We start from the raw sequence: 22,137 nt of genomic DNA on the forward strand, positions 1-22,137 counted from the left end.
TAGAGCTCAGCCCGGAGGGGCGGGAACGGCACAGCGGGTCTGCAGCAGCAGAGGGCTCTCTGGCGCCGATTCTCTCTCCCTGTCTCTCAAATAAAAATGCCAACAAATAAATAAATTTAAGAAATATTTTCATATATGGGGAGGTAGGGAAGAAGGGAGGGAGAGAGAGAGAGAAAGAGCGAGAGAGAGAGAAGGAGGAAAAACATGCCAGGGCCTCTTGCTGTAGCAATAAACTGCAGATGCATGCACAACCACTTTGTACATCTGGCTTTATATGGGTACTGGGGAGTCAAGCCACCAAGCATTGTAAGTTCGTTTAGCTGCCGAGCCATTGATCCAGTCCCCTTCATGGCCATTTTTAAATTAGAATGTGATTATTTCTTTGTGTGTGTATGTGTGCATAGATGTTTGGATGTGTGTGGACACACTGTGTGTGTGTGTGTACAGTGCATGTGTGGAGGCCAGAGGTTGAGGTTAAGTATTTTCCTCAGTCTACCTTAGTTTTTGAGACAGCTCTCACTTTTATCCTAGAGCTCACTGATTTGGCTACACTAGCTCGCCTGAAAGCCTTAACAATCCTCCTGTCTCACCTTCCCAACACTGGATTTATAGGTGCACACCACCATGCCTGGCTTTCATGTGGGTTCTGGGGATTCAAACCCAGGTTTTCACACTTATATGTCACTTAACATTGGGAGCATGGTTGAAAAATGTGTCATTGGGTGAGTTAGCCATTTATAAACATCACAGAACGTACTTACTTAAACTGAGATGGTCTAGCCTAGTATGCACCTAAGCAGTATGGGATAGCCTTCTGCCTCAAGGCTTTCAACCCAGACCAAAGGTTATTGTACTGCAAGGAATTAAACCAAGCCAGTTTGTTTTAGTCTAGAACCACCATAAACATGTGCACATTATGAGGTGGTGGCTGACATGCCATTAGGCAGGGACTTTATTATCTGCATTATGATCCTATGGGACCACACATCTGTCTCTGTCTGAAATGTAATGTGGCCCACGACTGTATATATCTGTCCAGGTGGAAACAGCTCTGAAGTAGTTCTGACCTAAGCCAGTGCTTCTCACATTACGATGTTTGAATATCCCAGTGATCTTGTTAAAATAGATTGGCATTTTCCATTTCAGAACGTCCGAGCTTCTGTGCTTCTCAGCCACTCCCGATGATGCCAGTGTAGCTTCTGCTGGTCTGAGGGCATCACTTTCCAGAGAAGTGCCAGTGAGGCAGTCTAGTGGAACATTACTACTTAGTACTACATTACTTTTTCTAGGGAAATATCAACAAATACCTTTTCTCTCTCACGGTGGTCACCAATGGCAGAGTAAAGTAATGATTCCATTCAAGTCCACTGGTGAAATGATCAGTTTACCATCCTTAATAGGCATGGCTGGCATTCTACCCCAGCATGGATAATGACTTAGAAAGCTGCATTCCCGGGGTGCCTATCCGCTCAACCTTTCACCTCCTCTGTACTCTAACATCCATAAGATCACATGCATCTGGGACAGACACAGATGTATTTGGAATCTCAGGTGAGGGTCATGACCCTCCCTTGCCCTTCAAAAAAGGAATATTGATGGGACTGACTTGTGATGGTCTCCTGTGAGTCGTCCAACTTTGATTTCAAGATGGCAACAGCCAGGCCAAGCCCAGAGGACAGACAGGTGCTGTTACATCTACTTATTTAAAGCAATCTGGAAAGGAGATAAAAATTGAGCATTTTGAATTCAGTCTTTCTGTATTTAATTTAATATACTTCAAAGTGAAAACCACCATGCAAAAAAAAAAAAAAATAGGTGTTTCTTCCTCAGGCATCCTTTTCACCTGTTTTGATTGTTCTCTCTTCCTTCCAGGCCTCTGATGATTATCACCCAGAAGGTCACAACATTGGCTTTCCAGATCCATGATGGTGAGGAAAACAGCCTTCCTTCACCTTCCAGAGTGAGCCTGGCATCCAAGCAACTTCCTTGTGTTAAATCTACAGTCTAAGACTGGCATGTCTTGCTTCATTTTGTTCAGAGTGTCCAGTCATATTTAATTTCCAGGCTGCCCCCTCCTCTGTCCCATGGTAACTCCACAGCCTAAATTTGCTGAGATATTTGCTCCAAAAATAGCGTATTTATTGTTTATATGTTTACATTTACAACATTTTAAAGTTAACTTGTAATGGTTTCTGACTTTTTCAAATTTGCTAAGAAAATGGTGTCTCTGAAAAACTTACAAGGTAATAAAAAGTTAAATAGCATTGTCTCTGGTTAATCAGTTTTTAGTGTGAGATTTTTCCCCCTTCTTGAAAAATGATCAGATTAGATTAACCTGACCCTGAGAATAGCTGCACAAAGAAGAGCCTTTTGTTTCTGTCAAGCTGGACATTTTCTTCACTCGGGCTTTTCCCAGTTAGTAACATGGTTGCAACTGTGTTCTGGGGAAGAGAACAGGGTTCTTTCAGCTGGGTGGAAGTTGTCCGGTTCATGTTTAAGGGGTGTGGGGCAGACAGCAGAGTTGTGCTCTGTGGGCCTTGCCCTCTGGTCAGTGCTTTCAATTGTTGACGTGTTGATGGGTTGAGAATTGTGTCCTAAAGCTAGTTTCTTGTTTTTACTTAAAGCTTGGGAACCGAGTTTATTGTATTTAATCCAGTATATCCAGCTCATACTTGAGGTTTTAGTCATTCTGCATAGGATTGAGTCACCCATTCCAAAGATGGCCTTTCTCTAGAGTCACCAACTGTCCTATTTGCCCAGAGCTGAGAGACATCCCAGGATGTAACTTTCAGTGGAAGAACCAGAAAGTCTTAGGTTGAGCTAGTCACCCTGTTTGCTCTGAAACTCAGCTCGGTAGTGGTATTGATTAATTGTGGCTACAGAAGCCAACACCTAAAATCAGTTCAATTCCTCAGAGTGCCACAGGTGACTGAGTGAGGACTTTTGGGGTTTTGTGTATGAGTCTGTGTTTGAGGCAGAGTCTCTCCATTGTAGCCCAGGCTGACCTAGAGCTTGCTATGTAGCCCAGCGTGGTACTTGTTTATTACTGTGTGTATGCATTCATGTGCATAGAGACCAGATGACAACCCGAGTTGCTGTTCCTCAGGTGTGCCATCCATCTCTTTTTGAGACAAGGTCTTTCATTTGTCTGGAGCTTAACAATTAGGCTAGTCTGGCTGGCAAGTGAGCCCCCAAATCCTCTGTCTCTGCTGTACCAGTGCTGAGATCACAAGGCTGTGTTACTATGCTTGGCATTTTTATGGGGTTCTAGGGATTGAACTTGGGTCCTTGTGCTTGTGAGGTAAGCATTTACTGATAGCTAATTCCTGAGCTGTCCAGTCTGGTCTTGAACTTGGGGTCCTCTTGCTTCTGCCTCCAAGTGCTGGGAGGCTTGTGCTACCATGCCTCGGCTCAGAGTGCTTTTTGGAACCACTTTCCTTTTTAAATAGACTCTTGCCTAATTTAATTTTAAGTATTCTTTTTTTACTTTATCTTTTTATTGACAATTTCGATAAGTATAGACAATAACCCATGGTAGTCCCCTCCAACTTCTTAATTTATCATATTTCCTATCATATTCCTGGAATGCAGCACAATATTTATTTTTGAGGGAGGAATGAGTGAATTCCAAAAATACTCTGCCTTCTCTTACGTACTTTTTTTTTTTTTTTTGCAAGACAAGATGAAGCCTGGCCTGGAACTCACTATATACATTAAGCAGCCTTGAATTTCGGATTATTTTGTGTCTGCCTACAAAGTATTGCAATTACAGCATGCTCTCACCATACTTAACTTAGGCACATTTTTTCTTTATATTTAATTCTATTATTTATTTGTATTTCAGTTACATAGATGTAGTAGGTTTCGCTGGCGTTTCTGACATGATTTGTCTGGCTGACTCTCTTTCCACCTCTTCCCCTTCCACCTTGTACTCTTCTACCTTTCATACTCTAGCCTCTCTCCCTCTTCTCAAAACCTCTTTTTCCAGTGTTGTGACCCTTTCCAGTTCCATTACCTATATTCACACTCACATATATACACATAGTTAAGATAAAAGCTAGGAATAACATATGAATGAGAATAATGTTGTGTTTCTCTTTTTGAGTATGGGTTACCTCACTTAATATAATAATTTATAGATGCATGTTTTTTCCTTCAAATTTTATTTTTTCTTTTTAACTGAGTAAAATTCACTGTATATATGTTCCACGGTTTCATTATTTAGTCACAGTTTTGAATTGCTCAATTCATGCTGCTGGAGACTGTTGTCCTCTGGCAGCCCCAATGCTAGGCAGGAGGGAACTAGTTTTCCTGTTGATTCCAGCAGCCTGTGGTGTCTTCAGCAATAGGTCTTGCTTTTAGTACTGGCAGGTAATTGAGTGCTTTGGCAATGGCCTACATTGTTTTGGGGACCTCATGGGTCTTCTTGGCAAACAGCTCACCATGGGGGGCCCAAACTTGTTGCCATGTTTGCAAGGCAGGTTTAGAGTTGGCTTATACTGCTGATAAGATCAGACCTCCGGGGCTCAGTGGCTGAAGGCACATGCTTGCAAAACCTTCTGGCCTGAGTTCAGTTCTCCAACACCATGTAAAGCCAGATGTAAAAGGTAGCTCATGTGTCTCTTGTTTGCTTGCAGTGCAGGAGGCCCTGGTACATGCACGTGTGCATACACACACACACAAACAAATAAATTAAAAAAGATTTTTAAGATGACACTTCAAAACCAGGCATGGTCGCTTACTACTGTAACCTCAGCAATTGGGAAGCATAGGCAAGAATATCATGAGTTCGGGCTGGAGAGATGGCTTAGCGGTTAAACGCTTGCCTGTGAAGCCTAAGGACCCCGGTTCGAGGCTTGGTTCCCCAGGTCCCACATTAGCCAGATGCACAAGGGGGCGCACGCGTCTGGAGTTCGTTTGCAGAGGCTGGAAGCCCTGGCACGCCCATTCTCTCTCTCTCCCTCTATCTGTCTTTCTCTCTGTGTCTGTTGCTCTCAAATAAATAAATAAAAAATTTTTTAAAAAAGATATTAAAAAAAAAAAGAATATCATGAGTTCAAGGCTAGCATAGTCTACATAGTGAGACTCTGTCTTGAAAAAGCAAGGGGTGTGTGTGTGTATATGTGTATCATTTCAGTTTCTTTGATGCCAAGATAACATAAATTTTATAGTAAGCATGCATTTTGTTGGGAATTTATCTGTTGTGGATGAATTTTCCTATTTTTATAATAAGGATCTTGTAATTTATTTGTCCTTTTCTAGTTATTACGCATAAAATGTGTTGCTAGGGGGCTGCATCCTGTACACATCCAGATCATAGAGTAGAACTTTGACTTGAATGAAAAACAAAAAAGCAGCAGTGATTTATGCCAAGGATAGTCATAGCACTAATTAACAAGGAAGATGTACAAGCAAGATTTCAGCCAAAACTCCAGTAGTCTTTGGCAATAAAGATACGGCTTTCAGCTTTGTGGATTGGAATGGCATTTTTTGGAGTAATTCAGAGTATACATAACGTATTATGGGTTCCAAGTCTGATAGTTGCTTGTGTTTGTCCTGTAGTCAGGATATTTCTTCTGCTGTTTAGAAGAGCAAAATCCCTGTTTTTCTCTATTACATCCTGTCCCAGGCCCCTCAGTTTCTACCAGGTATTGCATCTGGTGTGATGGGAGAGGCATACTCTGGCACAGCCTGTAAAGGGCACAGTTGCCCCTCTGCTGAGCAATAAAGTCATCCAGCAATAAAGGGATCACCAAGTGGAGGTGTGAAAGCATTCTGTAGAGTCCAGGTCCTGCTTCACAGGTTGAGTGAAGAAACCTTTGAAAGCATAGGAACCTGTAGAGACTTTCATTTTTCACACATTCATGGGGTAATGCTGTGGTCTGGGGTGTCCCACTACTTCATGCTGGAGATGGGACCCAGGACCTTTTTCATGCTAAGCTCGCTCTTTCTCTACCACTGAGCCACACCTAACCCTGCCTTCACCCAAAGCATTGTTGGAAGATGCAGGCCAGGGACAGTTTATGGTAATTGGTCTTTTCCATATGAGTTTGGGGAGACTCTAAGATCTCTTATCTCCAACAACCATCTTGTTTCTAATTTCTTTTTATTTTATTAGGATTAGGTCGAAGACCTGAAGATCTTTCTGCTAAGCAGCATCAACTTGCTGTAAAGTAAGTTGGAAACATATTCTCAAGCCCTTTCCCTGGAAATATCTAGCGTTTCCTCATTTTTATAATAGGTAGATATCAATTCCACCATATGGGCATATCATTGCTTATGTAATGTGTATACCATAAACTTTTGGACTGTCTCCTCACCTGTGGCTTTTAAAATGGTGAGCGGTAGTTGGTAGTTTTCTTGTGTATAGATCATATAAATGTGTTTGGGTCTAGCTGCAGGACTGAGTCTCAGAAGTGGGATTGTTGGATCACAGTGTAGACAAGCCTCTAATTGTGTGTAATCTGTGAAGTTCTCCTTTACTAGGTAGGTATGTCTACCCCAGGACTGTTTTTTCAGACATGTGTCTGGAGCTCTTGAGAAACAGGTAATTACCAATGCATATCAATATGACTACATTCCCAACATATTGTGAAGATAGGAAATAGTACAGAGGAGGTTACTTTGTGGTGGGAATTTGCTAAAATGTGGTCTTGGTCAGTGTAGAAGGGAGGCGAAAAGGGCGTGGTATTAGGGAGATAACACTGACATAGGGGTGAAAGTGGCACGCGGCATTGGTCACTGGGGTGCACAGAATAGCCATGGCTGGGGGAAGAGTGCCACCAGCCAACTATCCCCAAAAGAGAGTCCCAGATGGTTCCTTCAGTAAGAAACTGACACTGGGGTGCAGTGGAGAACTACTGGAAGATTCTGGCCAATCAAAGCCTTTGCTAAGTACTGTGGAGTAGGAAGCAAGGTAAGGCAGTTTCAGGAATGGGCTTGCAATGGCATTTCAGGAGCTCTCCCCCTCAAGCCTATCCTGCTAGAAAAGGTTACCCCAAGGCCAGTGAAGCAATAAGAATCATTCACCCCTGGGCTTCCTCTGACTGTACCCTGGCTTGTCCAACGGGACCTGGATGCCAGAGCAGACAGGAGACTGTTAGAGAGCTGGCTTTGTGTGGCCTCTTCAAAGTGGAGATGGTTCCACCCATCACTAGTTTCCTATTTAGTTTGGCACTTGGGATGAGTTTTCCCATTTCAAAGCCTCTCCATCAACTAGCAAAGGTCATGTTCTCGCCCTGCCTTGTGTTGATTCCCGTTGTGTTGTGCTGTAGACGGGGTGAGAACATTCCCCCTCGACCCAGCCTCACTGCCGCTGTCACCCTCACCAGCAGAGGGCAGCCTGGCGCTCTGGCCGTCCCAGACCTGCCTCATTGACTTTCCTTTCCCCAAGATTTCCCTTAGATGGTTTTGTAGAAAACAGAAAAGGAAAGATCTTGTCATGTATAACAGCTTTATAATTTATTTGCACATTAATTAGAACATGCAAAACTACTCAAATGATTCAATTCAAAATTTTGCTTATGTTCACAGAGTGAAACCCTCTTTGTTGGAATACTTAAGCTACCTTCTCAATTTCATGAGTGTCATAGCTGGCCCCTGTAATAATTTCAAGGACTATGTCGCCTTCATTGAAGGGAAGCACATACACATGAGGCTGTTGGAAATGCACTGGAAGCAGAGAGGTCTCCACAGCTTGCCAGAACCGTCTCCCACTGTAAGTTTTTAGTACCGGGGGTTTATTCACAGGTCTGTAGAAGGGGGTTAGCTGTCAGAGTTAACTCTTAATAGTGGCTGTTCTAATTTAAAAGCCAGGGTTGGGAGTATAGCTCAGAGACAGAGCTCTTGCCTAGCACACATGGCATCCTAACCACAACAGAAACCCTGTCAAGCAGCATAACAGAAAGCTTGGTCAGTGGTCCCTCTTCTCATGTACAACCTCCAGACAGGTATCACAGCACTCCTGGGTTGGAATGCTTACTTTGGAGCCAGGCACTACTCTCAGGACCTGGTGCATATGCAGCCACTACATCCTAAGCTGTCCTCTGAGAGAGGCCCTGTTGCTATGGCATTTTACAAATAAAAGTCCATTGTTACAGAATTGGAAACTATAGACCTTTCCTGAAATGTCATAGGAATTGGGCAAAATCATTCTGTCCTGAGGAATTTTAAAAGCCAACACATCCTAACCCTGGATCAGACTACATCTGACTCATCCTCAAAGGCTAAAGCTTTCCCATTTCCTGCCTGTAAAGTGGCTTCAGTATTCAGTCACCTGCACAGAGTCTGTTATACCCAAGGCCTTGCCCTCCTTGTTGGTGACTCAAGTCCATTTACTGGGCTGTGCTGGCTAAAGTAGTGGAAAGCAAATGCTTATTGCTTTCTGATAGAATTTTGTCACATTGTAATGTTACCCATTTCTCTTATGTTTTGAATACTAAACCAACCTAATTTTTGTTGGTAGAATATGCTGAAAGCCATGGATGGATGTGGGTATGTTCAGTCTTACAGGGAAGGGTGTTCCGCATCCAGAAACAGCACCTACTTTATCATCAGACTTAGGCCATGCCCAAGAACATATTGCCCTTCCTGTAGGGAGCAGTGCCCTGGAAGCTGTTGGAGCAACAATTTTTTGAGATGCCCTTACCAAAACTGTGGTCCTCATAACTGAGTGATTACATTGGTTTTTTCCCATTTCTAGGGAGCTGTGATACACAAATTGTGCATCACCTTGGTGTCTCTCCTTTTGTTTTTGACACTCACGAAGTCATTCCCTGTCACCTGCCTTGTTGATGACTGGTTTGTCCATAGAGCAAACTTTCTGACTCGACTCTGCTACTTGTATCTTGTCATGCAAGCCTCAAAGCCCAAGTATTATTTTGCATGGACTTTAGGTAAGTTTGATGGAGTGGCCCTGATGACTGAGGAGTAACGTGACACTCTTGGATGCCTTGGCCAGAATGATATCTTGGATCATCTAATCAAAATAAAGCCCAGCCCATAAGGGGTAGCAGTTAAGCCAGAATCATTTTTATAAAAAAAATTTAGTTATTTATTTGAGAGCAACAGACAGAGAGACAAACAGGCAGATAGAGAGAGAGAGAGAATGGGTGCACCAGGGCCTCCTCCAGCCACTGCAAACAAATTCCAGATGTGTGTGCCCCCTTGTGCATCTGGCTAATGTGGGTCCTAGGGAATTGAGCCTCAAACCGGGGTCCTTAAGCTTCACAGGCAAGCGTCTAACCGCCAAGCCATTTCTCCAGCCCAAGTCAGAATCATTTTTAACTTTCCAACATTGCAGACCTCTCTTCCACCCCATACGTCTAGTTGTTTGTGGTAAAGGAGAAGAGAATCAGGCTGTGTTCACACCCAGAGCCATGAATAGATGCCAAGACTTCGAAGCTTATGCTTCCACTAACCACACTTGGCCATTGAGTGTAGAACAGAAAGATAGGGAAAATTCCAGAACATTCTGACTTTTCTTTCATTTTTCTGGTTTGTATGTAGTCCCGGACGTACAATAAATGAATTTTACCATCACACATGCCAATTTAGGATATAGTTCTTTAAGAAGATGCTGGTTGATCTTCATGGTTTAGAAAGAAGCTCGGTTCAAGTTTTTTCATTCTGGAAGGTGGAAAATTCCACTCTGTTTGGGTTTATCACACTTTCCCCCCCCTGTGGTGCACATTGCTCAGTATTAAGGTTTTACCTCTTTGCTTTCAAACAATTTTAGAATGGAGTTGTTTGGAAGCTTTGCTAAGAGAGCAGTGGGCTCTTCTCTCCACTTACCATGGCTGGTGAGGGATTCTGCTGAGATGCCGTTTCCTTCGGCTATGGGTATTTAGCATATTGGCTGGTACTCCATCATATTGGCTGGTTCACCAGTCATTCAACAATTCCGAGTGTTTTGTCTGTTGTCCAGGACATGATTCAGCTTCTCTTAGCTCATGCTTGTGGTTTCAGCTCCAAATTAAACTTTGCAGATACCAAACTGTCATTTTTTACATATTGTTACTTTATGTAAAATATGTGATAAAAAATTTAATACAATCCAGTGACATTAAGTTTTTCATAATACTGTACCACCATTGCCACCATCAAGGTCCAGAACTTTTCATTGCCCAGACAGAAACTCTGTACTCACTAAGTAGTTCCTTCTGGTCCAGGTTTCTTTTTCCTTTCCTTTCCTTTCCTTTCCTTTCCTTTCCTTTCCTTTCCTTTCCTTTCCTTTCCTTTCCTTTCCTTTTCCTTTTCCTTTTCCCTTTCCCTTTCCCTTTCCCTTTCCCTTTCCCTTTCCCTTTCCCTTTCCCTTTATTTCCTTTTTCCTTTCCTTTCCTTTCCTCCCCTCTCCTATCCCCTTCCCACTCTCTTTTCCTTTCTCTCTCTTCCTCTTTTCCCTCCTTCCATTCCTCTCATTTTCTCCCTTCCTCCTATCCTATTGTGTCTTGTTCTATAGCCCAGTCTAGCTTCAAACTGTTGATAATCCCCTTGCCTCAGCCTCCTGAGTACAGGGATCACAGGCATGTGCCACTACACCCAGCTCAAGTGAATTCTAACAGCTGAAATGTTTATGTGCAAAATCAGCCTGGTGCAGCATTTCCCTAACATTAGGACAGAGAGCTCTGCCTTCGAACTTCCTTAAAATCTTGGGTGCAGCATTTTGCTTCTGGTTAGTTTCAGTTTAATTCTGGTTGAGGGTGATGTTTCTTGAGTGTCAGGCTTTGTGCTAGGAGGAATTCAAATCTGGGTGTGATGTCTTCCCCACTGTAGAGTGTGGCACTCTGGGAGAACACAGACATGTCCTGCAATCTGCAAGATGTATGAAGAGCTGGCCCCGGGGCCAGTGTGCATAAAGGATAATAAATGACAGATATCCTCCCCAGGTCTTTTCTCCCATTCTTTGTTCTGCCACTGCCTTGCTGTTTGAAAGTGACAGTGCCTTTAGTAGCAAGGCAGCGCGCCTGGGATGGCGGGAACTCTTGAAACCTTGGGCCTGTCTTTCTGTGTGGAATAGTTAATACTTTCCCTTGTTCTAACCTGAGTATGAGCACCTTGTGTTTGTGTGTCTGTGTGTGTGCACGCGTGCACACATGCATGTGGTACGGGGATGAGAATGTGTCTTCCTCTATTTCACTACACTTCTTTTTTAGCTTACCTTGCATTTGCTTTCTCTCTGCTGTCGCTGCTCCTTTGTATCCCGGCCCTTAAGGGCCAGCCTGAGACTAACCAGCTTCTGGTTTAAGGAGGAAGGAAAGGTCCTTCTGTGGCCTCACATGAGAGTCTGACAGGTGGGTTATACTTTTTGTTCTGGGACTGAGGTAACAGGGAATTGGGCTGTCATTGTACCCCAGGGAACTCCCCAGACATTTGACGTGCCAACAAGACTCTGTGGAGAACTTTCTTTGTGGACCTTTTCCAGCTTCTCTTCCCTTTTCATGCTCTGTGTGTGTGTGTGTATGTGTGTGTGTGTGTGTGTGTGTGTGTGTGTGTGTGTGTTTTGTTTTGTTACTTCAGTAGAAACACTTCATTAATTTGATAGTCTCAATTTGAAGTTGGTTCCAGTTTAGATGACATGGGCTGGTCTGAAATTAACCTTTATATTATTTATGAATAAAGAAGCAATGAATAGTCTATCAGGGAATGTTTAAACTGCTTAACCGAATAATTGTTTTATCCAGCTCTTTAAAACACCATTTACATATAATTGATGTACTAATTATACACGATTATAAATTTAATCCCTAAAGCTGGTCTCTCCATGCATCTCAGCTGTGCTGGGCTGGGCTAGAGTTACTGTTTATATTGAAACAATAAACTAGTTTCTTTGGAGTTAGCATACAATTCTGATTATTTCCCCCTACTCATTAGTAGCAATTAGCAACTGCAGCTCAGGCTGGTCTAAGATTTCATAGTCCAGCAGATGGCACTCCACATGACCTTCTCTACTATTACAGGTTAGAGCCAGGCAGAGTGCAAGGAAAGCCAGGGTTGGATTAGTAAACTGAGAAGATCTGACTTCTTGGGACATGGTGGAATATTAGATGACCTACTGCTAAATGTACTATGTGTAACAGGGTTCTGAAGGTCAAAATGGAGTGATTCTGAGTCATTCTTTCAGGTCATTCACTTGTCTGGCAGGGTGGCTCTTAGCTGCTTAGGCTGTGGCATCTGTTCTGATATTGTGAACCACTGGAGTGCTCTTCACACTGACCTAACTTTTGTAGCCCCATTTCCCTTCACAGCCCAGCCAGGGAGGCCACGGTGATAATAAGGGCTTCTGATAGCTCTCCAGTGCTCCTCTGGGTCAGGCAGTGTGTTACTCAGCACAGTTCAACAGTCCTTTAAAATAGGTGCCGTTGTGTATCTGTTATACTTGCAGAATGCGTTTCTGCAAGTTAGACACCTCTCCCCAGGCTTTGCCTTAATTCATTGCTGAACTTGCCCTTACTGGCTCTCATAACACTGTTGTGAAGATCAACACTGCAGGGTGTTGGTTAGAGACCTGGAGAGTGGTGTGATGGTTAATCTTGATGATCAGCCTGAGTGGACTGAGAAGCTCCTGGGTTAGTAAAGCCCACTTCTAGGCTGCCTTGTGAGGACATATTGGAGACAATTAGATGAGGAAGGCCAGCCCTTCAGGTGGGCAGCATCATCCCCATGGTGAGGACCTGGAGGGAATAAAGGGGCCAAAAGAGGCAGACAGCGCAGGCATGCTTGCTATCTGCTTTCTGGGCGCAGTGATGGGAGCTGCTCTGTTCTGCCACATCTTCCTGCCATGATGGACTGAAACCATGTGAGCAAAGATAAGTCTTCCCCTGTAATGGGTTGTCATCAGGTGTTTTGTCACAGCGCTGTGGGAGTCTGAAGGATGCAGATGGTAAGTGCGCGCGTGCACACGCGCACACACACACACACACACACACACACACACACACACTATTATCTTGTTTTAGGTCCTACCAGGTGTCAATTGGATGAGAGAAAGGAGTTTAAGAATTGGCTGGCCCTGCTATGGCTTCTAGTTGTTTACAGATCTCAAGAGCCCTAATTTAGTTGACCTCTGTCACTCACAAATTTGTCCTTACACTTACCATGAAGTTCCTTCAGGTACACTGACTACAGAAGATAACCCTGAAGGATTCGGTACTTTTCATTCTTCTAAGAGAAACCAGATCATGTTACACTGAAGCTTAGCCTAAGATAAGTGCTGTTAGATAGTCAGATAGGCCAGCAATAGAGAAGGCAAGCTTAGAACAGTTTGCTTTTCGGTATTGGAACCCAAGACAAGTGCCAGACAAGTGTGCTGAACCAGAGCATGGGTCACCACCCATCCCAAGGAAGGCTGCCTGCTTTAGAGGAGTTGTCTGAAGACTGCCATGATTTGGACTTGAACTTTTTTAGGAAGGAGATCTCTACGATCTCTAGGTATAAAACCTTACAGTGCTATGATTGAAGGAGTGAGATTGTTAATTCTTGTTTTCTTAAAAAACTTATCTAACAGAATTTGAAATAAGAAAAGTGAGATGAGAAAGCCATCCTCTTGGCCTTTATCGTAAGGGTGGTGAGTTGCTGGGTCTGTATCTGGTTACAAAATTAAGGAATTGATTTGAGGTGAAATGTTCCTTGTAGGAGTCATGTTGTTGTAGTTCAGTAAAGAAAATAAATAAAGGTGGAAGCAAGAGATTTTAGGTTTGAGTTTTCTTTTCTCTTTTTTTGTGGTAGAGCCTCCCTATATAGTGTGAGCTGGCCTTGAACTCATGGTTCTCCTGGATCCACATTTTCGGTGCTGGGATTTCAGGCATGTGTCCTCCATGTGGTAATGGCATACTGATCATTGTATCCATGTGTGACTTCTGTTGCAACTGGTTTGGGCTCTTCCTTGTCTTGGGTTTTAAACTTTCCTTAACTGCATCTTAGTAGAGCCAGCTGCTACCCTACTGGTCCCTCACATGCAAGGATAAGCTCCCCTTTCCTTCTGGAGCCAGATCTCCTCCCCTGACTTGGGATGTGTCCCCATTAACCCCTGTGATGATTGATCTTTGTTGTCCACTTGATGGGACTTAGAATCTCCCAGGAGCATTGCTCTGGGACCATCTGTGAGGGTATTGCCAGAGAAGTTTGAGGTGGGAAGGCCCATCCAGAATGTGGGTGGCACCATTCAAGGGCCAATGATCCTGGACTGATAAAAAAAAAAAAAAGGAAAAAGTGAGTGTACAACCAGCATTCATCTCTTTCTATCTGCTCCTGACAGCAGATGCCATGTGATCAGTCACCTCACTCTTTCTGCTCTGCCTTCCTTGCCATCACCCACGGAACCCTCACACTGTGACCCAAAGCACATCCTTCCTTCCTTACGTTGCTTTTGCACAGCAATGAGAAAAGTAATAAAAAACCCTCAGTCTTTAGGGACAGCGTTTGGTCCTCTAATGGGTCCCTGGCTTCTTCTGGCGTCTGCTTCTCTTTTGTCTCTCATTTCATGTCTTCACTAACTTCTGTTGGCAACTTCTTCATATTTTTTCTTCACCTGTCATTGATTCTCCTTTTTTTTATTATATGAACATCCAGCACTGTGTCTCTTAGAAAGTGCTTACTTAAGGTGAAGGAACAAATAAGTAAAGGTCAAGGTTACAAAATAGATGCGTCCATAGTTCTGATTCAAAACCACAGTGAGCCCTTCATGTATTTTTGGTTCCTTTTCCAAGGACTTGCCATGTATCCTTCAGTGTTGAAACTAGCAAATATTTGTAATCTTTTAAAGTAGCGATATGACTTTTGCCCTATTCCCTGATGTATTGTTTTAAAAACCACAGCTGATGCCGTGAATAATGCAGCCGGCTTTGGGTTCAGTGGGGTGGACAAAGATGGAAAGTCCTGCTGGGACCTGCTTTCTAACCTAAACATCTGGAAAATCGAGGTGAGTGTGCTATGCTTTGAAAGCAACTTCCAGAATGAATAAAGCAAACAGTTGACTCTGAGTGTGAATCTCTGAAGTCCTTCTTCAGGAGCTAAGGACAGGGACACTGGGGATGCTGGGCCTACTTTGCTTTCCAGATTATTCTTTCTTCCTGTTCTTCCTCCTTATTTGCTTCTTCCTCCTCTCTCCTGTTCCCTTCTCTTCTTCCTCTTCATAACCTACTTTATTGATAGTTTAAATTATTCAGGGAAGAAAAAATCTGAAGAAGAGCCAGGAGAATCTCTGTTGCTTCCTTTCCTGTACTTGAACCCTGACGTGGGGGTGTCACCTTTCCCTGTTCACATTCTGCCTGGATTTCAGCCCAGTGTGCAGGCCAGGACTCCAGCAGTTAGATTTCACCATGGCATGGCTTTCTGTGGTTCCTTTGAAAACGTTTGAACTTATTTGCCTTTGAGAACGATTATCATAGCACACAACTTTTAGGCCTCTAGGATGTTTGGCTCTTCTCTTCCCATCTTTATCTTTTGCCGCAGTTCACCTTGTCTTCAGCACCAGCTATGGTCTCATTGAGGGCATGTCACCTTGCTCTGCTTTGTTTTGTTGGCACTAGCATGGACATGATGCCAGGCCACAGAGCCCTTCTTCCCTGTAGCAGTTGGAGGAAGGGTGCCATTCTTAACAACAGAAGTGTCTGGCCTGGATCCAGGCAACTCTCTTGGCTGTCAGCTTCGATTTTTCCAAAGGCCTGGGGCCATATAGTATTTCAGAGAGTTTGGGGCAGAGGGGGTTGGTTGGAGAGCAGGAAGCTGGGGGGACTGACCACCTTCTACTTGCGTTTGGTGGAAACCAGACCAAAAGGAGCCACTGAGGAAGCGTCCACCTTCTCAAGGCCATGTGCGTTTGGCTGGCCTCCAGCGGGAGCCTGCCCTTTGCCTTCCAGCACTGTTCTGGTTGATAGGGAGGCTTAGATACTTTTCCTTATCTTTGTTCTTCCTTTATTTCTCTTGCTCCTTACCTGCTTCTTCCTTTTCCTCTCTTCTTTCCTTCCCCATTCTCTTCCTCCTCCTCCTGTTCCTTTTTTTTCTTTCTCTTCCTCTTCTCTCCTCTTTCTCTTTTTTCTCCTCTCTTGCTCTCCTCATTTCTCCCTCCTCCTCATCTCCTTTTTCTCCCTTACCCTTCCTCCTCTTCTTCCCATTGTTGCAGATATTAGGAAATAGAAAGAGTTTATACCTGTTACTTAACCAAATTGCATTATACATCTTATTTAAATGTACAGTGCCATTTGGCTCCTCAGGCCAGTGAGATTCCATTAATCCTGAGCCCCACTGTGGGGAAACCACCAATGTTTGGGTGATTCTAAAGGCTCCACAGAATTTTGAGGGTACAGAACACCCTAGAAGATGTGGTAAGCAAATAGCCCAAACCTAGAACTGGGTCTGAGTGAGCAATAACACTGTGCCTTTTGGCTGCCTCATGTCATCTAATAGCAGTTTCTCATCACAGCAAACCACCTCTCGGATGGACAAGATCCCGAGTCTGTGACCGCCCTTAATGTGTTTGGAAGCATATTGAGAATCTGCAAGTGTCTCTTCTCTATATAGGTGTCAAAGAAAGCCTGAGTGTGTAAGGACTGCTCCCTTTCTCTTCACTCTCTGGCTGCAGGCTGCCTTGACGCACAGCAGTCAGTCCTTCAGAGCGTCCCTCCTGCCTGCGGCTACCCACGTGTGCGCCCCAGATGTGTTCCAAAAGACACAGTGCCCCCACCGCAGGCATGGGCTCGGGGACAGGGGCTGCCAGGCTATATATTTATCATAAGAGAAAATGAGAAGGATATCATATTTTTATTGCATCTGACATGGGGCAAGAGCCAGAGACAAACAGGGAAGTCTGGTTCAAGTTATGGCACCTTGAAGATACACTTACTGGCTTTTTATTAGCTATGCAAACATGGATAACTAAAACCTTTTAGGATTTTGAAGTAAAAACTCAGAATAGACAGTGGATCTGTAGCTATCATGTGTCATCCTGCAGTCATCTACTCATCATCCATTGGCCTATCACCGCTATTTGCCCGCCTTTCTTCTGTCCTGTGCCTCCCAGTCTCTTCCGGCCTTTCAAGCATAATGTATTAGGTATGTATGTGTGGCCTATCTAAGAATTTCTTATGGCTGAAGAAACTTTTGGAAAAAGTGCCTTCTTTTGGAACTGTAGTCTTCATGTTTGCTTCATGATTTGTTTTTTTTTTTTTTTGGTTTTTCGAGGTAGGGTCTCATTCTAGCCCAGGCTGGGCTGGAATTCACTGTGAAGTCTCAGGGTGGTCTCAAACTCATGGCGATCCTCCTACCTCTGCCTCCCGAGTGCTGGGATTAAAGGCATGAGCCAGCACGCCTGGCTTGTTGCTTCATGCTTTTAACCACCAGATTTGAGGTTTTTGTTTTTTTTTTTTAATGTGTGGTGTTTGTGTTTGTGTTTCTGTGTGCGTGTGTGTGTGTGTGTGTGTGTGTGCAGTATGTTTTGTATAGTTTCTATGTACCTGTATGCAAATGTGTACATATGCAATGTATCTGTGGCCAGAGGAGAGCACACGGTGCTATTCTCTACCATTTGTCCATATTATTTCCCTAAAATGGAGTCTCTCACTACTCTGGCGCTTGTCTCTGCCTGAACCCCCTCACAGAACTGGGGTTACCTGCTGCGTGGTTATGTTGTAGTCAGCTCCACATTGCTGGGATGAACACCTAAGCCAGTTTATAGGAGGAAGGGTTTACTTCAGCTTGCAGCTCCAGGAGAAGTTCCATAATGGTGGAAGAGGCGGGCCCCGCTTCACAGATCCAAGCGTTGGCAACCACCACAAGCAAGCACCCGCTGGCAGCAAACCGCAGGGACCCAGGCAGAGCTGTACCTCTCTGCATACCTCTACACTGTAATCAGGTCTGTCCCCCCAGGTACCTTAGGGCTGAACCCCAGGAACTTCCCCAGTGGCACCTCTTTCAACCAGGTGGCTGGAAATCCAAGTTTTAAGAAAACACCTGAGTCTATTGGGGCACATACATGCAAACTACCACAGGCAACATCCTTTTTGTGTGTGTGCTAGGGACTGAACTCGTACTGTTGCTGACCCTTCGCTGTGCTACAAGCACTAAGACTGCCGGACCGTCTTGCCACCTCACCTTTTTGTGAGTGGAAAACCCGGTTATGATAGTATTTGGGCATGTCTTCCTCAGTGGTTGACTAACTTATGGAACTTCCAGTTGGATAATCTTTCTTTGTTTGCTTTTCTGAATTGTGATCGCTTAGTGCATAAGTGCTCTTATTATTCCAGACACAACTGGATGCATTTGGAGCTGTAGTTATTTATAGAATTAGCTGTACAAGATTGACCTGCTTTGTACCTGGCTATACAGTGTGAAGATGGTGATTTCACTTAACTACCCTAAATTCACATGATTAAGCTTTTCCTGTGGAAATTCTTCTTTTAGAGTGGTTACTTTTAAAATTAAGTTGACTTAAATTTTATAAAATTATAGGGGAAAGTAAGGCTACAAAACTGTAATCTTTCTGTGTTACTATAATGTAGAAATAAAATTTAAGGAGAATTGAGTGTCCCCAATCTAAATTTTAGTCTCAAGATAAGTCTTATAAATGCCCAAAAATGTCACTGTTATGGAATAGCAATGAACTTGGCTGTGAGTCATCCCTTTTGAAATCCCACATGTAATCCTCCACCAAGGAGGTTCTGGGAGGACATTGCATTACATGGAACGTTTTCGAAACTAATAGTAGGTCTTGTTTTCTTCTTTCTAGACTGCCACGAGTTTCAAAGAATACTTAGAAAACTGGAATATTCAGACATCAGCTTGGCTAAAATGGTAAGGGATATGAGAATAGCCTTATTACCCATGACTTGGGTCACGCTTACATGGGACTGGGCAGATGAGCAGCCGCAGCATGTGCCAGTCGTGACATCTGACATTTTAGTGTTTCACATCCAGGCCTTATAAAGAAAAAAGTGGAAACTGCGATTTGAGAAGATTCTGTTGCAACATTTATTTTATCTCATAATGCTGCCATCACTGCGTATTAAACCCTCATCTCTTCCTTGTCAATCCTATGAGATGTTGGCAGTCATATTATCCCCATTTCAAGGCCGAGGGAAGTGAAACACACAGAGGTTGTGTAACTTGCCCAAAGGTACATGGCTGTTCAGTGATGGATATGAGCCCAAATGGTGTGTCTCTAGACCTGGTACACGACCTCTGTGCTGTTCATGTTGATGCCTGGTGGGGACTAGTTCTCAGACATTAGGAAGTCAGGGTCAGTGTCAAATCTCCAGTGAGTACTTTATGGCAAATCTCCAATGAATGCTTTATGGTAATGCAGATGGTTATGCTTTTTGGATCTGTACTTTTGTTGATCTTTCTCTGTCCTGTTGCCCTGTGTTCTGAACTGAGAAGCATTACATATGCAACTAACACTGTACTGTCCCTGGAGTAACAAACTCTTCTAGTGAATGTGTCTATCACAAGTGCAGGGAGAGTATAAAAACAGGAAGCTTTGTTTTTGATAAGGAGCATCTTTCATGGCTTACAATATTGGAGCAAAAGGAGGGACGGAATGCAGAATTTCTTCAAAGTAAGCTTATGCAGTACTTGCTGGGAAGTTGTCTGGCCATGTAATTTTTGAAATTCTGGTCTTAACATTACTGCTTTTAATTAGTATTGCAAAGAATTTTTATCACCAATATTTATTTCTTTGTATTGAGTAATCCCTACATACTAAGAGTTTTCAGTCTAAGATAACAGTACATACCTGTTTGCAAATAATGAATGAGGAATTTACTTCTTAAATTTTAAGAAATGAGGTGGGCATGGTGGCACACGCCATTAATCCCAGCACTTGCAGGGAGAAGTAAGTGGATCACTGTGAGTTTGGAGCCAGCCTGGGACTACAGAGTAAGATCCAGCTTAGCCTGGGTTGGAATTAGACCCTTCCTCAGAAGAAGAAAAACATATATTTTTAAGAAATGAAGCCAGGCATGGTGGTGCACGCCTTTAATCCCAGCACTTGGGAGACAGAGATAGGAGGATTGCCATGAGTTCAAGGCCACCCTGAGACTACAGAGTTAATTCCAGGTCAGCCTGGACCAGAGTGAGACCCTACCTCAAAAACACCAAAAAAAAAAAAAAAAAAAAAGAAATGAAACATTGCATTAATTCAAAAAGACATGAGTTTGAGAAGCAAATACATAATGTACCTACTCCTTTTTTGAAAAAGAAATAGGTCAATGAGTCCCTTGCCTGTAATTATTTCCCCTTTTCTTTTCCTTTACTCAGAGGGAACTGTAGCCACTAGTATGTGTAGAAATTGGTCACTCTGAATCACCAGGGAGGAAATGGTGAAACTGCCTGATTTCACTTAAAAAAAAAAAACTATTTATTTATTTATTTCAGACAGAGATACAGAAACAGGCAGAGAGAGAGAGAGAGAGAGAGAGAGAGAGAGAGAGAGAGAGAAAGGGAAAGAGAAAGAGAGGGAGAGAGAGAGAGGGAATATGAGTGGGCATGCCAAGGCCTCCAGCCACTGCAAATCCAGATGTATGTGCCCCCTTGTGCATCTGGCTTATGTGAGTCCTGAGGAATTGAACCTGGGTCCTTTGGCTTTGTAAGCAAACACCTTAACCACTAAGCAATCTCTCCAGTCCTGGTTTCACTTTTTGTTTGGAGCTCATCACTTACTAAATCTTTAGTACTTTCCTTAGTCTGACATTTGCAGTTGATAGATGAGTTTTGGGAAGAAATTTCATTGCTTTTTTCTTTCTTTCTTTCTTTTTTTTTTTGCATGTGTGGTGGTTTGAATGTAAATGTATGTCCCCCCATATCCTTAGGTACTTTTGATTAAACTTAGTCCCACTTAGTCTTCAGCTGTAGGTGGTTTGTCACTGGAGGCAAATCCTTCATCCACTCGAATAGGTTTGTTCTGAGCCAGCTTGAGCTCTGGCTGTGCGTACTTGCTAGTGTTGGCTTCCCTGTCTGTGCTGTGGATGTATGCTGAAGGGACCAGCTTCTTCTGCCATGATGAAATCAACCCTGCCTCCCACATACATTGCTTCTGGTCAGGTGCTTGACCAGCAATGCGAAGATAACTGTAGTGGTGTGTGCAGTGTGTATGATGTGCTGTGTGTAGTATGCATGTGCCTGTGTATGAGATGTGTGGGCCCTCAGTGCACACATGCGGAGGCCGGAGGAGAACATCTTATGTCCTCATCTGTTGCTCTTCTGTGTGTTTCCTTCAGAAGGAGTCACTTAGTGAACCTGAGCTGCCATTTTTGGGCCAGTGCCTTAACCACTGAGAAATCTCTCCAGCCAGCTGCCACTTTTTTTTTTTTAATCATACTGGCTGACCCTGAGTCCTAGTGATTCTCCCACCTCTGCTTCCCACAGAACTGTGGTTATAGGCAGGTGTGGTCATAGCCGGTTCTTTACATGAATGCTGGGTTAGAACTGGGTCAGTGCTCTTATCTGCTGAGCTGTTTCCCTGGCTCTGACTGCTTTAATAAACATCCAAAGAGCCAGAGGTTTTCAGGTGTTTGCTGACATTTTCTAGCTCCTTACTGTATGGGTTTTTCACCTCTAATCTGAAATTCTAAAATACCAATTGCTCGAAAATCTGAAACTTTTTGAACACCAATGTAACTAGAAACTTTCACACCTGACCTCAATGACAGAGTGCAGTCAAAACACAGGTGTTAAGAATGCTGATAAATTTATCCTGGTGTAGTGGTGCATGTCTTTAATCCCAGCACTTGGGAGGCAGAGGTAGGAAGATCACCATGAGTTTGAGGCCACCCTGAGAATACAGAGTGAATTCCAGATCAGCTGGGCTAGAGTGAGACCTTACCTTGAAAAAACAAAACAAGACAAAAAGTTAACTGATAAATTTATCTTCAGGCTGCATGTAGGATGTATATAGGAAACATAGATGAGCTGTGTGTTTTATTTAGACTTGGGGTCTGCCTCCAAGATAATTCATGTATATGCAAATATTCCACAATCCAAAACAAAAATCTGAAATCAAACAGGCTTCTTGTTCCAAGCATTCCAGATAATGAATGCTTGGCCTGTGTCAGTCTTGAAGGTAAGTCCTTGGTTCTGCTCTTGCTCTGCATTCCCTGACAAGAACCAGGGAATGTGTTGTTGTGCTGGTTTGGTGAAAGCATGGGG

The 22,137-nt window shown here is 43.5% G+C and overlaps 1 protein-coding gene across 2 annotated transcripts in view; it reads left to right on the forward strand.

The window, feature by feature from the left end:
- Positions 1–22,137, forward strand: part of Mboat1 (membrane bound O-acyltransferase domain containing 1) — a 126,026-nt gene that overhangs the window by 91,181 nt on the left and 12,708 nt on the right. For both annotated transcript variants that reach the window (XM_004668387.2, XM_045136718.1), the window contains 6 exons: positions 1,873–1,928; positions 6,119–6,173; positions 7,534–7,717; positions 8,702–8,894; positions 14,814–14,917; positions 18,722–18,786. In XM_004668387.2, coding sequence (XP_004668444.2) covers positions 1,873–1,928; positions 6,119–6,173; positions 7,534–7,717; positions 8,702–8,894; positions 14,814–14,917; positions 18,722–18,786 — 657 coding nt within the window. The remainder of the gene's footprint in view (positions 1–1,872; positions 1,929–6,118; positions 6,174–7,533; positions 7,718–8,701; positions 8,895–14,813; positions 14,918–18,721; positions 18,787–22,137) is intronic.

The sequence above is a fragment of the Jaculus jaculus genome, chromosome 17, assembly GCF_020740685.1.
Source record: "Jaculus jaculus isolate mJacJac1 chromosome 17, mJacJac1.mat.Y.cur, whole genome shotgun sequence".
In the NCBI taxonomy this organism is placed as follows: domain Eukaryota; kingdom Metazoa; phylum Chordata; class Mammalia; order Rodentia; family Dipodidae; genus Jaculus; species Jaculus jaculus.